Source organism: Lepidochelys kempii, chromosome 1, assembly GCF_965140285.1.
Source record: "Lepidochelys kempii isolate rLepKem1 chromosome 1, rLepKem1.hap1, whole genome shotgun sequence".
Classification (NCBI taxonomy): Eukaryota; Metazoa; Chordata; order Testudines; family Cheloniidae; genus Lepidochelys; species Lepidochelys kempii.
In genome coordinates, this window is record NC_136380.1 from 243,009,733 (window position 1) to 243,032,468 (window position 22,736).

A 22,736-nucleotide genomic window follows, 5' to 3' on the forward strand; every position below is an offset into this window, starting at 1 on the left:
CCTTTATGCCCTTTTAACTCTTCGGTCTGGGCTGTCTCTCACAATGCTTTGCTAGTGACAAGCAGCAAACCCCTCCAGGTGCTGTTATCACTCAGTACATTAGCATGTGGAGTCCCAGCTAGATTGATTTGTGCGTGGCCCAGGAAGCATTCATGCACACAGAGAAAAGCCCCAGCAAATCTCCCAAGCCCCCAGAATATACCATCTTCCTCTGGTCAGAAGCCTGACCAGTGTATGTTCATTGCCCAGTCCAGCCCTCCTTCAAATTGGTTAGTCTCTAAGGTGCCACAAGTCCTCCTTTTCTTTTTGCGAATACAGACTAACACGGCTGTTCCTCTGAATACTAGCCTTTGTAAACTGAGCTAAGATTTCCTAAGTGCTTCAACCAAAACACACAGTTTTAAGTAAAACATATTTATGAACCACAAAGAGATAGATTTTAAGTGATTATAAGTGGTAGGCACAAAAGGTCAGAGACAGTTATCAAAGAAAATAAAAGGTAAGCGCATAGTCTAAATCTTAAACCTTATTAGACTAGACAGTATTTGGATCAAGCAGTTTTTTCCCCACCCACTAGATATTACAGTTCTTAAAATACAGACTTCCCCTTTAAGCCTGGGACCAGTCTCCTCAGTTCAAGTCTTTGTCTTCCCAGCATTCTTGTTGCTTCCAGCATAGGTGGGGGAGGAGAAAGACAAAAGCATGATGCCACAGTCCCCTATTTTATGTCCTCAGTCCATGTGCCTGGAAAGAAACTAGCCCAGACATGTCCTGGAGAGCTTTGCTGAGTCACAGGGTTGAGCAATCCCCCACTATGTGGTGCTTCTCTTACAGAATTGTAAATCCCTTGTTTACAACTCCCCTCCTAATTAATGGTAACTTAACACTCTCCTGAAAGTGGATCACCACTCTTGTTGTCACTGGGGAACTAGACACTCTCAAACTTACAACATATTTCAGTAACAACTATACAGCAAAATCTCATAACTTCATACACACTAATGATATACATATTTGGATAAAATAATGGGTTTCAGCAGATCATGACTTTTCATATGATATATTTCATAAAAATCATGCCATGTAAGATATCAATTTTATGACGGGTGAATATAGGGGTTCCAGGGTGTGCTTTGAGGTACAGAGTTCCACAGTATTAGATCAGCATTCCCCAGTAGGCTACAAAAAGAACGGGATTTTTGTTTCCATGATGCCACTTGTTTTCCTTTATGTCCATCTTCGTCTTGTTATCGTTCTTCTGTGATGAGATTTTGTACCTAAATGGTACTCATTATCAGCCCAGGCCTACGTATATTTCTCCTCAATCCAAAAGATACACCAAGAACTATACCAATGTGTTTTCCAGCGCTCTCTTTCTGTACAGAATTCTGATCAGAAAATTTGTCCAGGTAGAGAAAAAAGTGAATTTCCTTCTTCCTTAAAAGCCAGTATTAATACTACCAAGTCCCTGGAAAAGCATGTCAGATAAAATGGTAATGACAGAAATTAGGAAAAGAAAAAAGCTGCCAATCATATATAAAATACAAGAATTGTCTGTGGGATGGGTAACATTTTAATGTTTTGTGGATAAACCTCTTTTAGGAACCTATTCAGATGTTTTAGAAGGCGGTTGCTCTGTTTGTCCTGAATTCTGAGACTAGAAATAGGACGGAGAGTGGGTTGTATTATTCTAATCTGAAGTTGATGGATGATTTCATTCATGTCCTGGCACTTCCATGGGTTGCTGAAATTGGAAATGGAATAAATCTCTTCCTGCACTTCTTGCACACCTCCTTCAGGAGACCTTCTCTGGACGAAGTTCAGTTACCTCATTTGGTATTATAGGCAACTCTTTTGCTTCCAACTTGGTGCCAACTGGGGGTCTAATTCCAGACAGGGCTGGTTGAGAGTCCTGTAGACAACTCTGAAGCAATAGAGATCCACTACTGACCTCTCCATAGCAACCTGCACTTGTGCTAGCTACCACTTGCAAAGAGGTGTCTCTCTGGTTGTATTTCAAGGACTGTTTCAACTTGTCGTATTGTCAGGAGGAAATATTGATAACCCAGTAACATGCCTAGACCATCGACCGCAACTGGAATACCAGTTGTTATGCTTATTGCTGAAAGCAGCTAGAAAAGTCTTTCTGAAACCATAGCACAACTAACAGTTCACGAGGGGAGGGGGAAGTGAGTGACGATGAGGAGTGCACATGACCCTGTGCCCTCCTGACTTGAGCTTTTTCCTAAGCATGCGGTTTTGCAAGATAGAAAGTCTGGCAATAGTTAACTATTGCTATGTGAAATACTGCTGGTTAACTGACAAAAAGCTACACACTACAGGCTGGAAAACACCATACTTAATTTAGCTTCTGCTCAGCCATTTGTTTGTTTTTTATGAACAAGCTATGTAATACTAACAATAGGGTATAAAAAGAGGGTGAAATATGAGTTTGATGGACACTTGAACACCTCTCAAGTTCCCCTGCAGACAGAAGGCTGGCCACTGGAGGTCAACGTGAAACTTTTGTAGCTCACTGGGAGGCCTAGGAAGGACAATAAGGGAGAGGGCATGATCTAGATTTTTCTGCCACCTCCTGCTGAGATCTGCCACTAAGCAGCCAGTTGCGCAGGTAAAGGCAGACAAGGATGCCCCCTATTTTCAGGTGTGTCATCACCAAAGCGAGGCACTTTGTAAAGAACTTCAGTGCAGGTGACAGTCCAAATGGCAGTAACTTGCACTGACAATGACGGGGTCAGGACATGATCTGAGATACTTCCCTTGGTCCAGATGTACGACTACGAAAAGGAGAGCCATGAACAACTCTTAAGCCTAAAAGGAATAGAATGATGGAGGCAAGCACGAACCATCCTGAAGCTCAGGCAGCGTATGTGTTTGTTCAGTCTCTTCAGGTCTAGGATTAAATGAAGACCCCTTTTCTTCTTTGGGATAAAGATATAAAGTATATAAATACTCCGTGTTTTTTAATCTGATTGCCCTGATTTTATCTTCCATTCTAATTTTACAAAAAGAAAAGTAGTACTTGTGGCACCTTAGAGACTAACAATTTATTCGCGCATAAGCTTTTGTGAGCTACAGCTCACTTCATCGGATGTAGCTCACAAAAGCTTATGCTCAAATAAATTTGTTAGTCTCTAAGGTGCCACAAGTACTCCTTTTCTTTTTGCGACTACAGACTAACACGGCTGCTACTCTGAAACCTCTAATTTTACAAAGGTGCTTCTTTTACCTTTTTTCTTTATAATAAAGTTCTGTTTCTTTTAGAATCTGATTGGGGTTTTTTTTTAAGTGTCCTAAAAAAACCCAAGGCTGGTCTGTGCTCATCTCATTTATTCTCAAGCCTCCCCAGGAAAGGGGGTGTGGAGGCTTGGGGGGATATTAGAGGGGAGTAGGAACTCCAAGTGGTCCTTTCTCTGAGTTTTTCTAAATCACTTGGTGGTGGCAGTGTTACCCAATCCAAGGTACAAGGAAAATTTGTGCCTTGGGGAGTTTTTAACATAAGCTGGTAGAAATAAGCTTAGGGGGCCTCTCATGCGGATCCCCACATCTGTACCCTAGAGTTCAGAGTGGGGAGGGAACCCTGACACCCATTGATAAAGGATATCAGCAAGCATTGAATCAAGGCACACACATGGAACCAATCACTGAAACAAATCACTCCAGAACAGAACACAAAAATCACCACTCTCCTCTCAGGCCAAACCCTGAGAGAAACCCTGCTGTTTGCTACTCCGGTGTTTGCTAGTGACTTGCTTTTAAACCTAGCCAAACTGCACTGATCTCCTTTGTAAAATGTTTGGAGATCCACAGACGATGCTATATAAGAGGTTGGTGGTGTTATATTTGCAATACTGTCCATCTCTGTGACCACTGGGTGTCAGATAATAGCTACCTTTTATTTATTTTTGTTATTCTGATGTTATCTGAGAATTTTCACGCCCAAAGCGGGAGGGGGGGGGGCGCGCGGGGAGGCTGAGGTGATGCCTGCCTGGATTTGGCTGTCTATGGAAGGCCTGTATAGGGTGGAGACCATGCTTCCAGGTAAATATCTCCCATTAGAACTATTTGTCAGAAATTTGACATGAAGTTTGGAATTTTTCTCAAAAAAGCTCTGCAGTGGGAAGGTCTCTGGCTGGGCTGCCTGTCATTGTGGAGGCAGGAAAACTAGAGGGAATTTCAAGGGGAGGACTGTTCCCCTGCTGCCGGGGACTGATCGGTCTGATTCTGCCCCCAGCCATAAGCAACATGAGGCACCCATTGTAACAGATTTGTGGACCCTAGGACAAGGAAGATCTCTTTATTTGAGTTTGTGTTGTTCTCGTAAAACAAATTTTAATGGGGACCTGAACTTGCCTTTTATAGCATAGATGAGTGTTTTAAGTGTAAACCTTCTTAATAGAAAACATTTCTATGTAAAATCTGAAATACCACTGAATTAGGAAACTAAAGTAGCAAGTAAAATATATCTACTTTAGCAATGTAAAACTATAAAATGGGAAGTAAATAATTAGTAACATGTAAATAAAAATATTTAAATAAAGAAATCAACTTAAATTTTAAAATTTTTTTGATATTTTAAAACAATTTTTATTGACCTTGGTTCATGAGATACCCAGGAACAGTTTGAGATCATCAGTCTGTCTCAGATTTACTCTTCATTACATTTTTTTAAAAAAATGTGCAGTTTTAATTTTGGGCTCAGATGCTCTTTTGAAATTGGACAAGTAAGTCTCATGGTATTTTAATTCCATAACTGCATCAGCATAACTTGTCAGGTTTCTCATGCAATGCTTATTTTAGTACACTTAAGATGTGCTCTGTGCAAACATTTGAATGCCCAAAAGTCAAAAATTCCTTTTGATGATCACTTGTGCTATTGTTGATGCAGTTTTAAATGTTCATTGGAAGGGAACCCCACACAAAAAGGCTTGAATATGAGTGAGGCGAATTAATTCCAAAATTCAAACAAAGAAGAAAAGCTTTCACAATATTTGCCTGGCTATGGGTAATAAAGCCAGATTTCTTCCCCAACAGACATTTCTTTCATTTACATTAAAATACACTACCACTTCACAGAAGTCTAAACTGTAAAGACTCCTTTCAGTGTTGTGCTCTTCAATATATCAGTATGTGTCAGTTGCTCCCAGACAGCTCAAAAAAAGGTTTCATCAATGTGGGCTGGTCTACACTAGAAAATTAGTTCGACAGCACTATCAGTGGAAGAATTCTTCCATCCACCTAGCTACTACCTCTGCAGGAAGTGGATTACCTATGACAATGGGAGAACCCTTCCCATGGGCATAGGTAGTGTCTACACTCACGGGCTCCAGCGGCACAGCTGTAGTGCTATAGCTATGCCACTGTAGTAGTTTAAGAGTAGACAAGTCCTGTGTATTTCGCATGACTACCACAAGAGGCTAGAATACTCTGATTCTTTTCTGTCCCTTCTTCCTCCATCTATGCTATTTATCAGTATTTTGGGGAAGCAGTATTGATTTCACAGAACCCAGTGCAAAATGGCCCCAAACCACAACAGGACCTCTAAGCACTACTTCAACAAACAATTATGTTGTAGTAGATCAGGGACCTGCAACTCCTGGCTCTCAGATTCTGTTCTTAGCTCTGTCAAGGACTTACTTTGAAATCATAACCAGGTCACATTTATACATCTGACTTTATATATAATCTATCTGTACCACTGTTACCTGCCTCACAGGGGTGTCTGTGAGGCTGAGTTAATTGTAAAGCACAGTAGGATCCTCTAAGGCACTAATGCAAGTGTTAAGTATTAATATTTTTAAATGGCCTAGAAGGCAGTATGGTAGGTAGGTCCATTACTGTATTCCTCTCACTACAAAAGGTGACTCAAAGCACTCAATAGGAACAAGGGAGTCTCCAACCACCCTACAAAAATATAGCCAGGAAGAGGTCACAATCTAAGATAGCTTTGAACTTTTACAGAAAATCACAGCACAGATTGCAAAAAATATCTAGCAGGCACTCTGTCAGAAGAAAGTATTGGTGATGCTACTGTCATTTTTCAATTTTTCTGCTACTTACAGAAGACAAAGGCTGAGGACAACTAGAGAATTATCCTTGCAGCACAAAGGATGTGATGCCAAATTAACCTTTCACACCCAACTGCGGACAAACCACTGCATCCTGATTTCAACTCGAGTTTCCATCACTGTGGATCACTGCCTGCCACAAATATTTCCTTAAGCTAACTAAAACTGGTAAATATAGGAAATAAAAGAAAAGAATCCTTATGTTGGAAATTTTATGACAGGAGAAAACTAGAAACACTGTCAAGTTCTTCCATCCCTCCTGCTGGCTGAGTCAACAGTAGTACGTCACAAGATTTCTTTCTTCAAATATTTGTTTAGCTGCTGATACTGGCATCTTTGGTAATTTATTCCATATATTAAGTACTCTCACAGTAAAGAGCTATCAACTAAATTACTTTGCTACCTAACCCTTCCTTTACTTTAGAAATACATTTCTACAGTTAGCATTAATACGAGATTTTTTCTCTTTTTTCTAATCCCTCCAGAATTGCATAAACCTTAATCAGGCCTTTTCTGTCCTATTCCCCTGCAAATAAAGTTCCATCTCATTTCCTTACTCATTTTGATTAAGATTCTAGGGACTGCGTAGCATTTCAGCTGGCTTTTCAGCTGTACCTTCTTCATTTCAACGAAACTTTTAGTAATATCCAAATATGGCCTCATATTATTATTACTGCAAATGTGAGCTCATGTATCCCTAACATTGCCACAAAAGTCTTTCAATTTATAACAATGGGACCCAAATACTTACATGTATCAGTGATGTTTCTTCATACTTTTGCCACTGACACTCAGTTAGCCATTACCTGTCATCCCATCTGCAATCACCTCTCCCTTTTCTATTTTATTCATGATTGTGGAAATGACCTACTGCATAGTCCATCCCAATACAAATACACAATCCCCTGGACGTATTCACTATTAAACTAGTACGGCACTTCATCTTAGCCAAAAGTCTTATGCTGAGCCTCTGTGTACTGTGTTTAGTAAGCCACAATAGGAATTAGGTCTGCTCCAATCTCTAGGGTAGCACAATCTTGAAGACTCCAAGATTTAGAACACCCAAACTTCAGTGAGAGCTAAAACATCCATTAAAACGGAGGATAATAGAACAGCAAGGGTCAGTATGGAGGTTGGATTGAATACCCATTTGAATAGTTTGACCTCCACCACTCTCTGCCTAATAACTTTCACAAATTGAAGGGAAAACATGAGCTTGCTTACTAGTATAAACTGAGTAGCAGCCTACAAAACTGGGACAGTTGCCTAAAGTAGGGGACTATTGACAAACACCACCATGATTTCTTCTCATCTATTTAAGATTACTAGAAAAATATGGTGGTTTTGCCATCCTTCCCCATGCAACCTTTGCCCATTTAGGATGACTTGCAGTTACAGTATCTTCAGGAGGGGCCATGTATAGAATTTTCATGTTTACTCAGTCAGATGCAACACACAGAGGAAACAACATATGTATTTCCACCTACTCCATCCTGCTCTGTTTAATATTACACACTTTAAAAGAACATTCAGGTTGTAAAATCAAGCACTCAGAAGTTAGGAAATGCCAGAACTGAAGTGATCTGTGCAACCTTAATTTATCTCCTCTGAGCACATGCATTATGATACAGTCTTTAATATGACCACATACATACTATTTTTTCCACAGGACCCCGCCTCATTCCATGTACAGGATAGACAGTGCTTAATGAATAGGCAGATTTTCATTATTTCATTTTATGTCATTTTTTAATGTGTAGCCCCCAGGCCTTATTTACCATACACCATCCAAACCCTAAAGAAAAAAACAGCATACTTTGATGGTAAAGTAGAAAAAGGATATTTCCTGGAGTCTTTTAAAAGGGTGTTTTGTCTCATGCAGGCATTCAAAACCAGATTTAAATCCAAAACCAGACTTTTAAGAATCTTAGGTGAGTAGTTAGCACAGTCACCGTAAGGAACCTGACGTCCTGATGTGATGAAATCCTCCTACGTAATCTCGAGGATGCTGAAAGAAAATTGCTGCTGCTATCTACACCCTGAGTATACCAGTCAGCAGACCAAGAGATAAATCAAGGTTGAGGCATTCTGCAGGAAGCCTAGAAGTGTCTGGGTAATGGGGAAGTACTTCCTTCATTGCACCAATGCGAGAATCTTTCACAAACTTGGGTGGAAATTCTTCCTGCAAACCAGCATGGAACTGATCACCCTATTTTAAAAATGCGTCCCCTTCACACATTCCCTCTCCAAAGTGAGGCTGTCCGATCTAGACCTTTCTTGATTCTTTATTATCCTGGACATGAGGGGCACAGGAGGTAACATATACAGGATGGAGTTTGGCCAAATTAGGAAGGGAGCATTAGTAGCCACTGTCTTTGTTCTCTTTTCCTCGAGAAAAACTTGGGGACTTTGTTGTTTGGTATAATGTGAGTAAACGCAGCAATGGCATTCCCAAGGAAACTCCCAGCTGATGGAAGACCTCTGGTTGAAGGAGCCATTCTCTGTGGTCTAGCTTGCTTATGCTTAACAAGCTAGTTCTGATGTTTTCTCATTTATGCTGAATGTGCACTATGAATTCTTTATTCACCTCATTTTTTTCTGTAGAGAGGCAGACCTGATCCCTATCTACTTGTTGACATAAGATATTGCATTTTCCATCATAATCAGCACTGTGCTACTGGGGAGAAAGTCCACCAGTAAGCACAGGACACATAGATGATCACTCAGTTCCACCTAATTAATACTGTGATATTTTCTGTCCCCAACCACATTCCCTGAATTGACCTGCTCTTTACATGGGCGCCCCAGCATTATATGGTGTCAATGATGGTGGGGACACACAGGATCCTTTATGGCTTGCCCTCCTACGAAATTTTCTTTACCAGTGAAAAAAGTGCATCAGCATTCAAACCAGGGTTGACTTATACAATAAATAGGACAGAGGTTTGTAGGGGTCTCAATGCTTGGACCACTGCAAAATACCTATGCAAGATACCACCGTCCCTAGGGCATTCATAAGGGCTAACAGCAACATCCTGTGGGAGCCAACAATTTATTGGACTACTTTCCTCAATTAGAGTTTAAGAACCACAGCCAATGGCATTCCTGACATCTTCTCTTATGGGGAGGCAGAGCACAATGAATCTTGGAAAAGTGATTAGCACTTTTTCTTGAATCCTGTTTTGCTCTAGTTTTCTTAAGATAGGAAACTTGGCAGACCATTGTTCCATTCTCTTCAACATACACCGGTTTGACCTTGGAAGAGGTGCAAAGCAAAGAAAGGGACCAAAGCTATAGTTTCCCCCACCATGCCTCCCTTTACATGGATGTAGAGTCAGGTCAAAATATGAGGGGCTGGATGACTGAAGAAGTGGTCCAGAGTAGTGGCAGCAGAAGCTGAATGAACATTCTTCTCTGTTGAAATAGAGAGCCACCTTCGCACTTCTGTCAGTGTAGCTTAGGGACAGAGGCTGCTGCCAGGGGATCTTCATGCCCAAGTCAAGATGCAAAGAAGTCAGTATGTCACGTAAAAACTGATTGGGACTTGACAGACCAAGCAAGCATACCATACATTCGTAGCTCAAAGTAACTCAGGGCACCAGCCAATTGGTGTAGGACCAACTGGGATAGAGTACAAAGAACACTTTGTTTTGGAAAATGATTTCTTTGATTTCACTGTTTTGTATCACTGGATACTGCTGGAACATGGTAGGGCCCCAATAACTGCAAGTTCCCTTCAGAAACTTAACCAAATTAAACTGATTTGTCCGCAAAAGGAAAAGAATTTTACACTTATAATTTCAGGCTCCAAATGCTGGAAAAGAGTTTAAAATGATCGGTTCTCAAACATCTGCCATGTTCCTGGGTCTAAAGGAAGAATTATGTGGAAGGGAATTCCAAGGGTAGCCCCTTACACTGTCACAAAGTGACTAATTATTTTAAAGACAGATGCCACAGAAAAGACTAGGGGACATCAGGATGGAAAAAGCCAAGGTAGATATCAATGAACAGAAAGCTAACTAGAGGGAGGAGGAAGAACTATAATATCAATCCAACAGTATGTACCAATGGCAATCAGACTAAATATTAGCGAACTATAATAATAAATTAACCAAAAAGCCATTTGGTGCAGCCAGTTAGTCTGTTCATCAGAACAAGGATGCCACTAACAGCTCAGCTAAACACAGCAATAGGGACTAGTAACAAAAAACCTTTAGAGGCTATCAACGAAAGACTAGCTTTTAAAAGGCACTGAGGGATACTCATACTTCAAGATGATGAGAAATGGAGGTTATTTCAAATGGTAGGGGTGCAACTAAAGACTAGTCTTAAGAGAAACATCCAAAGAACATTGCAGAAAAATATTGCAATAATTCACGAATTAATCTATAAAAAAAAGATTGAAGTAAGATATGAAAACTCATAGCCAAGAATAGAGAAGCTGATGAAAATGTAAAGACTTTTTAGACTGCTCTTTACATTCTCGAAGTGTTTGCCTCAATAAGGTGAAAGCCCCTTCAGAAACATTCTCATGGTTAAGCTCTCACATAGACATCCAGGGCCTCTAACAACTGAATGACAATATATCAAAGTAAAAAGACTCTTTCCAGCAGCCAAACATTCCTTCAGGAGAAACATTCTGTAATTCTGAACATGTACAAGTCACTGTGGAAACAAAAATTTCAGTGCAGGATGTTTTTGAAACTGCAGAACCTGATACCTTATTATTCCACCCCAGGATAGAGATCAGAGATGCCCTTAATAACAGCAGGCTCAAAGTGGGAGCATAAATCTTACATAGCCCACTACTGCCCAGTTGCATTGAAAAGGTATTTTTGAGAAGTTGTTTTCAACTCTTGTAATCAGAATACTCTAGCTCCCTCAAACAGAGAAGAGTCATCCCATGCCAAAAACAAGTTTCTGCTATTAGCTCCAAAAATTCCTCCCTCAACATTCAAGGCTTTTTTAACCTTGGAGAAAACTGAGTACTCTCATTTTGGCTTCCAGCAAAGAGAAAAGTTGCTACCTAATTTTAAATGCTTTAGCAACTCTGACATACAACCTACCATAAGAATTCATGGAAGAGTAACTACAGGTGGTATGGTCATCTGGTCCAAATGTCTACCAACAAGCCTGTGAGAATCATCTTTGACTCTGACCCAATGAAAGCAAGATGTAAAAGACCCCCCCCGGATGATCTAAAACATGATGGTTGGACAACATCAGACCCCTGGCTCAGGACAGAACATAATAGAGGTGCATAATATGTACAGAGGCCTCTTGATTGTCCAAGCAACAGCATGAGAACTAACCAAGATCTGCAGCATTCTTCCAAGGTAAATTCTATATTCAATACCATAAAAGCCAGCAATGATTGTGACCTGCAATGAATGTGTCATGTGTTTTCTTGCCAGAAGTCAGAAGGGACTTCTTCTGTATGAATTGCAAGCTGGTGGCTGCGTTGAAAGAAAAGATTTGTGGCCAAGTATAGACATTACAGATCATTAGAGAGGCTGAATAGCTGGACTACCAGATTTGGGATGCATCATTACCCTAGATTCAAGAAAGAAAGGGACTGATGACTAAGGAATAAAAATGTGGAAAGGGAGCTTGGCAGTTTGTAATAAGTTCTTCTTTTGTAAGAACTTATAGGATGCACATTTTATACTGTAAGGTAATTAATCGCTGGAACATACCAAGGCTTGTGTTAGATTCTCAATCACTGGAAATCTTTAAGTCAAGATTGGATGTTTTTCTAAAAAATATGGTCTAGTTAAACTAGAGCTATTTGACTTGAAGCAAGAACTAATGATTCAAAGTCGTATAGCTTTCTTTACACAGGTGGTCATACAAGATCAACAGTGGTCTTTTTTTAACCTTAAAATCTATGAACTTCAGTTATTGCCCACCTACTGATAGGCACACAACAGCACAAACAGAGTTTCTGCAGCTGTTACTCTCCTGCAGTGGGCTCAGGGTTCATACAATACGTGAATGAAACTATATTCTCCTATGAAAGAAAAAACATCCAGAAGACACCTTAAAGTAAATAGCAAACTGGCAGGCTATTTCTCTTTACGGAAGTAAAGATTTAGCTCTCATTTTTGTCTTCTGCCTACCTAGAGTTCACTATAGAAATCGTAGCTTTCTTCCAGACGAAAAATGGCTTTTCAATCCCACTAACTCACAAAAGCAGCAGGCATGTTACATCCATATATGGGAAAAGGTAGACACTGAACAACTGAATGAACATGCCTGATATGTAACAAAGCAGACAAATTCCCCTACAGAACCTCTTTTCCCTGCACATGGCTACCAAAATCTCTCTCTGGAAGAAATTATACCATAGAAGATAAGCAACAGTGAAGAAGGGATGGATCAGGCAGCCAATGTCTTTTACACACATCAGAATACCTCTTAACATGGGACTTGTGCCTGGCTGTTCTTTCAAGCTTTCAGTCAGGAGATAAAGGCTTTATTTTGATGAAATAGTGTATGTTCCACAAGCTTAAATAACAGTATTCTAGAAATATTTTCATGTTTAAAAATTTGTACTGGGACTATTTTTCTAACCCTTAACCTGTAATGTTAAATGCCCCAGTTACCATGAGTACAAATGAACAGATCTCAAAGGGAAAGAAAAAATTACTAAACTTCAAACCTCTGAAAATGTCCTAGTAACTCTTCTATGAAGGGTTAAAAGGTCGAAACAGCAGACTGGACTTCTACATAGAGTGCTTCCGCCGACGTGCACGGGCTGAAATTGTGGAAAAGCAGCATCACTTGCCCCATAACCTCAGCCATGCGGAACGCAATGCCATCCACAGCCTCAGAAACAACTCTGACATCATAATCAAAAAGGCTGACAAAGGAGGTGCTGTTGTCATCATGAATAGGTCGGAATATGAACAAGAGGCTGCTCGGCAGCTCTCCAACACGAGTTTCTACAAGCCATTACCCTATGATCCCACTGAGAGTTACCAAAAGCAACTACAGCATTTGCTCAAGAAACTTCCTGAAAAAGCACAAGATCAAATCCGCACAGACACACCCCTGGAACCCCGACCTGGGATATTCTATCTACTACCCAAGATCCATAAACCTGGAAATCCTGGGCGCCCCATCATCTCAGGCATTGGCACCCTGACAGCAGGATTGTCTGGCTATGTAGACTCCCTCCTCAGGCCCTACGCTACCAGCACTCCCAGCTACCTTCGAGACACCACTGACTTCCTGAGGAAACTTCAATCCATCGGTGATCTTCCTGATAACACCATCCTGGCTACTATGGATGTAGAAGCCCTCTACACCAACATTCCACACAAAGATGGACTACAAGCCGTCAAGAACACTATCCCCGATAATGTCACGGCTAACCTGGTGGCTGAACTTTGTGACTTTGTCCTTACCCATAACTATTTCACATTTGGGGACAATGTATACCTTCAGATCAGCGGCACTGCTATGGGTACCCGCATGGCCCCACAGTATGCCAACATTTTTATGGCTGATTTAGAACAACGCTTCCTCAGCTCTCGTCCCCTAAAGCCCCTACTCTACTTGCGCTATATTGATGACATCTTCATCATCTGGACCCATGGAAAAGAAGCCCTTGAGGAATTCCACCATGATTTCAACAATTTCCATCCCACCACCAACCTCAGCCTGGTCCAGTCCACACAAGAGATCCACTTCCTGGACACTACAGTGCTAATAAACAATGGTCACATAAACACCACCCTATACCGTAAACCTACTGACCGCTATTCCTACCTGCATGCCTCCAGCTTTCACCCTGACCACACCACACGATCCATCGTCTACAGCCAAGCTCTGCGATACAACCGCATTTGCTCCAACCCCTCAGACAGAGACAAACACCTACAAGATCTCTGTCAAGCTTTCTTACAACTACAATACCCACCTGCAGAAGTAAAGAAACAGATTGATAGAGCCAGAAGAGTTCCCAGAAGTTACCTACTACAGGACAGGCCTAACAAAGAAAATAACAGAACGCCACTAGCCGTCACCTTCAGCCCCCAACTAAAACCCCTCCAACGCATTATTAAGGATCTACAACCTATCCTAAAGGATGACCCAACACTCTCACAAGTCTTGGGAGACAGGCCAGTCCTTGCCTACAGACAGCCCCGCAACCTGAAGCAAATACTCACCAACAACCACATACCACACAACAGAACCACTAACCCAGGAACTTATCCTTGCAACAAAGCCCGTTGCCAATTGTGCCCACATATCTATTCAGGGGACACCATCACAGGGCCTAATAACATCAGCCACACTATCAGAGGCTCGTTCACCTGCACATCCACCAATGTGATCTATGCCATCATGTGCCAGCAATGCCCCTCTGCCATGTACATTGGTCAAACTGGACAGTCTCTACGTAAAAGAATAAATGGACACAAATCAGATGTCAAGAATTATAACATTCATAAACCAGTCGGAGAACACTTCAATCTCTCTGGTCACGCAATCACAGACATGAAGGTCGCTATCTTAAAACAAAAAAACTTCAAATCCAGACTCCAGCGAGAAACTGCTGAATTGGAATTCATTTGCAAATTGGATACTATTAATTTAGGCTTAAATAGAGACTGGGAGTGGCTAAGTCATTATGCAAGGTAGCCTGTTTCCTCTTGTTTTTTCCTAACCCCCCCCCCCCCCCCCAGATGTTCTGGTTTAACTTGGATTTAAACCTGGAGAATGGTCAGTTTAGATGAGCTATTACCAGCAGGAGAGTGAGTTTGTGTGTGTATGGGGGTGGGGGGGATGTGAGAAAACCTTGATCTATGCAGGAAATAGCCCGACTCGATTATGTAAAGAGTTGTCACTTTGGATGGGCTAGCACCAGCAGGAGAATGAATTTGTGTGGGGGGGTGGAGGGTGAGAAAACCTGGATTTGTGCTGGAAATGGCCCACCTGTTGATCACTTTAGATAAGCTATTACCAGCAGGACAGTGGGGTGGGAGGAGGTATTGTTTCATGATTTCTGTGTGTATATAAAGTCTGCTGCAGTTTCCACGGTAAACATCTGATGAAGTGAGCTGTAGCTCACGAAAGCTCATGCTCAAATAAATTGGTTAGTCTCTAAGGTGCCACAAGTACTCCTTTTCTTCTATGAATAAATATGCCATTATTTTAAGAATGGACTGCTTGGGTCCTTCAAGAACTAGAAGCAAACACAACCCATCAGAAATCTGGGAAGCTCCAATTTCCAAATAATATAAAGCTCCCATTTCTATCCTTGCAGTGTTCTAAGATATTAAACCTTAAATCTGTCATTGATCCAGGATTGAACAGGGACCATCCCTGGGTCTCAGGACATTGAGAGACTGCAGCATGGAGAAGATTCCACATCTGATGGGAAGGGAAGGAAGGAAATGTTTTGTCAGGTTGAGGGATTTTTTTGTATTATTATGGTGTGAAAGTTTGGAAGGTCCCAACAGAGAGGTACTGATGTATTAGTAGGCAGAGTGCTGGCTAAGTGGTCAAAAGGTAAATTATATTTACCATGTACTGTATCACATGCATATCAACACTATGTGCAAAAACACACACACACAACTTGAACAAACCATGCCTGCCAGCAATCAGGAGGCTGAAGAGACAAAAAGCTCAGATTTTAAACATTTGATCGTTCAAGAAAATATAGCAATTCTACTCTTTTGGTAACCAATACAAATATTTAATTGAAGTTAAGAAGCATTGCCTGACCCTTCAAAAACCATCTGTTGATCACATGTGCACTTCAATATCTTGGTTGCGCTGACAGACAGTGCATCCAGCCTGAAAGCTAAAGTTTGAAGCTGATTTGAAGCTTCAGAGAAGCATGTGGGTAGCACAGAAAGAGCAAAAAAAAAAAAAAAAAAAAAGCCACCTATCCATATTTACATGCCTTTTCCAAATTTGGTGCTTAAGGAAAAACAACATTTTAAATAAAACTTATTTTTTCACTGCAAGTATATTATCTGCTTAATGTCTCCATTTGATTGATCCCTAATGTTCCAGGAGAGGCAGCATGCTATCCAACCTACTCACTATTAAACTTTTCTATAAATGTTGTCTAGATTCAGCAATGGTCTAAGACCACCTAACCACATATACATTTCGTAAAGATCAACATGATCATGCTTCCTTACAGCATGATCAGATTCCTTACAGATTCAGCATTGCTATGAACCAAAACTATGTCAGAGAAAAAAGGACAAGAGTACTTGTGGCACCTTAGACACTAACAAATTTATTAGAGCATAAGCTTTCATGGGCTACAGCCCACTTCATCGGATGCATAGATGCATCGGAGAAAAAAGGAAATCTTAAATTAGAAGATCAATTCTGTTTGACAAAATTCTAAAGGCCATAGACTTATAGCTTTTTTTATTTTTTTAAACATCTTCTAAAACTAAGGTAATTTAACCATCCCTTATGTTCAAGAAAGATGAGGTGTCAATAAAGGATATCAACATTGTAATAAAATCTATCCAGGGACTATATGGTATGCATATGAAAATAAAAAGATATACTCATAGTGGGAAGGGCAAGGAGACCTCAAGATGACAGTAAAAAGATGGCGTAAGTCAGCCAGTCTTGGCTCCACAAGCAGGGCTGGATTTGTCCTTAACTAGATTCTGTACAAAATTTAAGCCCTACACCTACCTACACAGAATCTGAGAGCTTCATTAAAAAGGGTCTCTTGAAATACAAGTGTTGGCATCGAACAAACCAACTCCTGCAAGCTTACTGGAAGATAATGTAAACGGGAACAAATTAAACAAATGTTATTAATGCAATGGACAGATCCCAGCTGCACAGATCACAGAAAAATCCCTGGTCCAGAGCCTAAAGAGAGAAACCTGTTTAATTACAGATTAATCCTATTAAACTAATCTTCCTGATAAAGGGTGAAATGACCAACTCCAGAAGGCTATAGAGAGTATAATGAATGCAGAGTTTAATTAGGGCATACTGCTAGCTGACTATAATTATTAATTAACATTCCCAGTTTCTACATCTCATTGCATGTTTCACTTGGCTTTTAAATTGCACCCTTCCTTTTTTGGACCAAAGTTATACAATCCCAGCATTGTGACAATAATTACAGTGGGCGCCTAAAGAAGAGTCCTGGCAATATCCTTAAGTGTTTAATTAGGGTCCCGGTGAGGGGAAGGAGGGGAGAAATGATGTAGAAAAATTAGTGTTCTCTAATCTCTACACACGTTCTTTATAACATAATCTGACTGTTCCATTCCAAAGAATTTGAGTTACTGAACAAGCCAGCCATAGGCTATATGTTGCCTTCAAGATTTTCATAATGACTGGAAGTTCAGAAACATCAAGTCTTGAAATAACTCACTTTAAATCATGCTGACCTAGAAATAGAAAGAATGCATCTTAGACACGTGCCAGTCACTTTATTTTTTGTGGCACTCTCCCCCATACCCAAAGCTAAAACAAGGATTGGCTAAAGGAGTGAGTATGCCAGTAGAGCTTCAAGAGACTCTAATCACATTTGAAGTAGAGCAAACATTTTCTTTAAAAGATGTGAGATGGATGAAAACTCAATAGGGAAATATCCTGATTGGTGTGAAAAAACAAACCAGATTAGGGGTAAACTCTGGGACTGCACACAGGACTGATTTACTATGTGAAAAAAAAAGGTTTTTCTTAAAGGAGAAGACAGATGGTTCCCCAACTCAACTGGCTAAAGCAATAGCTAGAAGGTATAAAGAACAGCAATCAAAAGGGATGGAGGTTATTTTCTCAAAAGGAGGAACAAAGACTTCAGAATTAACATGAGATTCCAAGGAGATACCGCTAGTCTCGCTGGTGTGGGTTTAGATGGGAAGCTATACTGAATTTTTTTAACTAGAGAGCTCACTATAAAGTCCTCAACCATAATAACTTCTTGTGATAATTAGGCCTACCAATTAACCTTAATTGTAAGCTCAACAGTAAAAAGTTCATAGTGCCACAATAACCTATAATAAACCTGCTGATGGGAAAAGTTGCAAAAGGGAGACAGGAAGACTGAATTAGGATAAATCAACAGGCATACAGATATAATTCTGGGACTGTATTAAGATCATGCCTGGTAAACAAGAACAGTGTCAAACTGAAAACCAATTAACCAAAATTAGCATGTCAGAAATGAGGCCTAATTGGTGGACAAAATAATGAGGGGAACCTTTTTGGGGGTTTTTTAAAAAAAAAAAGGACCGTGGGAGTAAAATCAGCTACTGAAGTGACCTTCACAGTCATGGCTGCCATCTTCACCCTGGTCTGGGAAACCATTCCTTCGTCATCCTGAGAAGTGTCCGCACCCAACTGGGCCAGAGAAAGGGAACCAAATGACATTATCACTTCCACAAACTCTGGCTGAATCCTGAACACCATCTGGGATGTGAGATTGTCTCCCCTCACCCTATATATCCTTTTCCTTCCCTACCTTATTTCTTTACTTTGCTATCTCTCTTCTTTTTCATTCCGTCTAACAAGAGTCCAGCTTAGTCAGCCAGGACTGTATATTTTACGACACTACTGTAAACCTATGACCAGAAAGAGGCAGCTAAAAGCCATTGCCTAAACAGCTTGTCTCCCTCACCAACAAAAGTTAGCCCAATAAAAGATATTACTTACCCACCTTGTCTATCTAAGGGTATGTCTATACTACCCGCCGGATCGGCGGGCAGCAATCGATCGGTGAGCAGCCAGGCTAGACGCGATAAATCGACCCCCGAGCGCTCTCCTGTCGACTTCTGTACACTCCTGTACTCCACCACCGGGAGAGGCACAGGCAGAGTCGACGGGGGAGCGGCAGCAGTCGACTCACAGCAGTGAAGACACTGCAGTGAGTAGGTTTAAGTATGTCAACTTCAGCTACGTTAGTCACGTAGCTGAAGTTGCGTAACTTAGATCGATTATTCCCTGCAGCGTAGACCAGGCCTTAGAGACTGTCAAGCAAATTTCCTTCTAAAAACTCTTTCCAGCTAAAGGAAAGGGGAACAGGGGATACTGTTAAAATGAAATCCTTATTTAACACTTTACATTTCAAACTGCTTTTCCTTTTCTGTGTCTTTAATAAAAGTTCAAAAGTATTTTGAATTATATGTGTACCATAGTACTAACCAGGCTGAGGCCTCTGTATACCAAACCCCAAACCATGTTTAAAACTGTTTAATGCTGGACAGTGAATTGCTTTTGTTAACACCTCTGGCCCAGTAGAACAAACCCCAATACCCCCTAAATGAAAAGTTGATCTTTATGGGTGCCAGAAGATAAATCTAGATTCCTAAAATTCTCTACCGCTGATTCACTTTATAGCTGGACAAGTCATTACAAATGAGTAAAACTGCAGCACAGAAAGTTTAAGGTCCAGTCTGCCCTACTAAATCAGAGGTTAACTGTTGTTAAATGGCTGCAGCCCAAATGGTTTGATTTAGTTTGTGTAAATATGGACAGATTGCATTATCACGCTAAAACAAAACAAAAAAAAAAATCACATATTTGTCATAAAACACCAATGGCAGAAGGCATCAAATAGGCACAAACTACCGATAAGAAGCCAGCTTAAAGCTAAAAGTTGAGTGCTAACTTATTTGAGGTAAATGATGTATCTAATCTTGTCAGGCACTCCAACCTTGTCTATACTAGAAGTTGTACTCCATTGCTGACAACAGGTGCAGCTGAACAAGTGCTGAATAAAGTATAACAGCAAGCACAGCCAAGGACAAACTGTTCAGAACCATTTCAGAAATCCCCAGACCTGCAATTTTTAGCCAGTTTCTAAAATGATACCAAATACACTTTGGCTTCACTTAGACAATATTCAGCAGAAGTTGAACAGTACCCTCTGTTAGGAACTGATACTTTTTTTAACACACATAAACACATAAAATGCTTCAGATATTACAGCAATAAGCACTACAGAAATATCAATAAAGATCAATTAAGAATAACCTGATATTTAAAGGGAAATAAATTAACTGGTTAATATCAATCCACACCCAAATACTACATGACACCCAACAGCACAACAGGTGACCCATGCTCAGAGGGCTTGGTATTCTGCTAGCGTAGAATTTTGTTCAACAAGTAGCATTATGGTTTGAAAATACTTATTTTTTTTAAAACTTCTTCCATTACCTAGGGAAAGCCCCCAACCCATTCTACCTAACTAACTTAGAGGTGGAATCCAATGTAGAGTCCAAGAGTAAAACAGAAACAACCCACTGATTCAGTCCTACACACACACACACACACACACACACACACACACACACACAAAGTTCAACAATGACCTTGCATAACTTACCTGGTTTTCTTCCTGTACCACTCTATACTGCTCCTTCCAAATGGTGATTTTTGAAGCTTCATCTTTTCTTAAGGCTCTCTCCTTCTTTAGCTCAGGACTCCAGAAGGTCTTGATGCTGTTCATGGAGGAGCTCAGCTTGCTTTCTTTCACCTCCACATCCTTGCGTAACAAATCATTTTCTCGTAGCACCTCTTTGAGCTGTGTCTGCAGATCCATTATAGTGTTATCCCTGGCCTGGCGCAGTGAGTGAGGCACAGTGGATGCCATGCTCACTGGAGGGAGGTGGTGGTCTCCAAATGCAATAGTATCACTGGCAACCCCACTACTGGCAATATTGGGGCTGCTACCCATAGCAGTCATCCTAACACCATAAGGCAGCCGCCCCCCGGATCGGCCAAGAGTCATGGTGCTTTTAGGGGTGTCGGCACCCACGTTCTCATGGTCACTTAGATACATAGGGCCAGATGTGGCATAGGCAGCATTTAAGGATTGAATATTTTCCATGGAAAGTGTTTTCCCACTCCCACCCCCAGCATTGCTTCCAGAGCTCCCACCTGTGCTGTTGGTTCGACGATGACCTAAGCGCGGTGATCTTGGCAACCTTGGTGAACGCCCAGGACTCTGATTGCTTGGTTCAACTTTACCAACTGACCGAGCACTTCCATACATGATTGAACTGGTGGCGTGAGGTGACTATATAGGTGTCAAGCAGGAATGAGATAGAGATACTGTGAGGTTTTTCTATGGTTGCAAGTCAGCTTAAGGCCAATCACAATTTATAATAGATCCAGTTGTCCATTTCTGAAGTCACGTACTCATGGTGTTCGAGATTATATCTGTATCAATTAAAAAAAACAAAAAACAAAAAACACACATTCAATACCCAATATCTCAAAATATATATATCTCCACTTTGACCCACACAAGTGGAAAGTGTCCTCTATTAGTTACTTCCCAATTGCTCCATAATACTTCCAACTAGTTACAGCTGTCAAAAATGTAATTTTTCAAAACCTCAATAATCAAACTTAAAGTGAGTTTTATGGTTATAGGTTCTTTCTCTATGCTGTCATCACTGTAAAATGACAAACCCAAAAGAGATGCCTCCATCATTTTTCAGACCGTTTATTTTGCTATGGGCATGGTCTAAACTCCAAAAGAACAATCTAATCTTTTTCCCCTTTCAAATTGCTCCCCTCCCTCCCTAAACTGTAGCTTCTGTCAGGAAACTCAATTTCATAAACAAACTTGAACCCACTCGACAAATATGAATCTTTCTCAGGCAAGTGCCTCAGGTTCTGCAACTTGAGATTTCATTTAAAAATAAAGTCTCTAGACCCCATGGCTGTAAAAATGATCCTCCAAATATGAACCTAGTGTAAACTAATGCAGTGCTGTTTTTTTAAATTCACTTGCAGACAGTTCCAGGGCCTCGGTCACTCCTCAGAGAGAGTCTTATCCGTCTACACTGCCGCCATTCAGAACTCTGTGGTCAGCAGTGACACTGACAAGAGTCAAGTCATTGCTGCCAGTGAAGCTCTAAGCAGCAATAGATGCAGACACTAGAACTATTATGCTGTGAGGACTCCCTCCACAAACAACAAGGCATGATAAGGAAAGCAGATCCCCCACCATCATCCTTGGAGCAACTCAGGGAAAGGGGAGAATAAAGCCAACAGTGTTCCGTCTTTCTTTCAGCAGATATGAGGAGACTGCAGAAAATGTAGGGAAAGCAGATCAAGTTTATTACACATCAACTAGCCAGAGGCTGATAAAGATGGAGCACCTGAGAAGGGTGCAAGGACAGCACCTTCCTCCTTCCAAGCAGATCACGTGCGGGCAAGCTAATTCGTGAGGTCCCTTCCAGTCCTACCATTCTATGACTCTCACCTGGACACTGCCCTGCCCCTTCCCTTCCCCTTCCACCCTATTTTTGGCCAGTATGTTTGGTCCTCTGGCTACAATGTGTCTGACTAAATTTCCAAGTCCCATCAGTGAAGATATGTTTTGTGATGAGGTGATATTTCTGGTTGAGCAGATGGAAGAGACTGATGGGATAAGTTAAGAGAGAGAATATGGTACTAAAGGAGATGCTTGGATAAATAGAAAGAGAAAAAATTATAGGTGAGTTACAAAACTTAATATGGGAAAAGATAACAAGGTAAAGGTAAAGAGAAGAAAAAGAGGGAACATACACTGAAAACAATGCAAAGAAAATAAACTACGAACTGTTAAGGGAAAGAAGAAAAAAGTGGACTAAAGGCAGAAAAAGGAACAACAAAAAACAAGAGGCAGTGAATCACATTTTAAAA

The 22,736-nt window shown here is 40.8% G+C and overlaps 1 protein-coding gene across 17 annotated transcripts in view; it reads right to left on the reverse strand.

Annotated features, from left to right (window-relative positions):
• ERC1 (ELKS/RAB6-interacting/CAST family member 1) overlaps positions 1–22,736 on the reverse strand; it is a 552,070-nt gene that overhangs the window by 507,634 nt on the left and 21,700 nt on the right. For 15 of the 17 annotated variants that reach the window (XR_012155892.1, XR_012155894.1, XM_073320483.2 and 12 more), the window contains exon 2: positions 20,425–21,260. Coding sequence is in view for 14 of the 17 variants with exons in the window: in XM_073320483.2 (XP_073176584.1) it covers positions 20,425–21,093 (669 nt within the window). In the remaining 3 variants the exon portion in view is untranslated. Of the gene's footprint in view, positions 1–20,424; positions 21,261–22,736 lie in introns of those variants that run through there. The other 2 variants (XM_073320553.2, XM_073320577.2) reach the window with 2 other exon arrangements.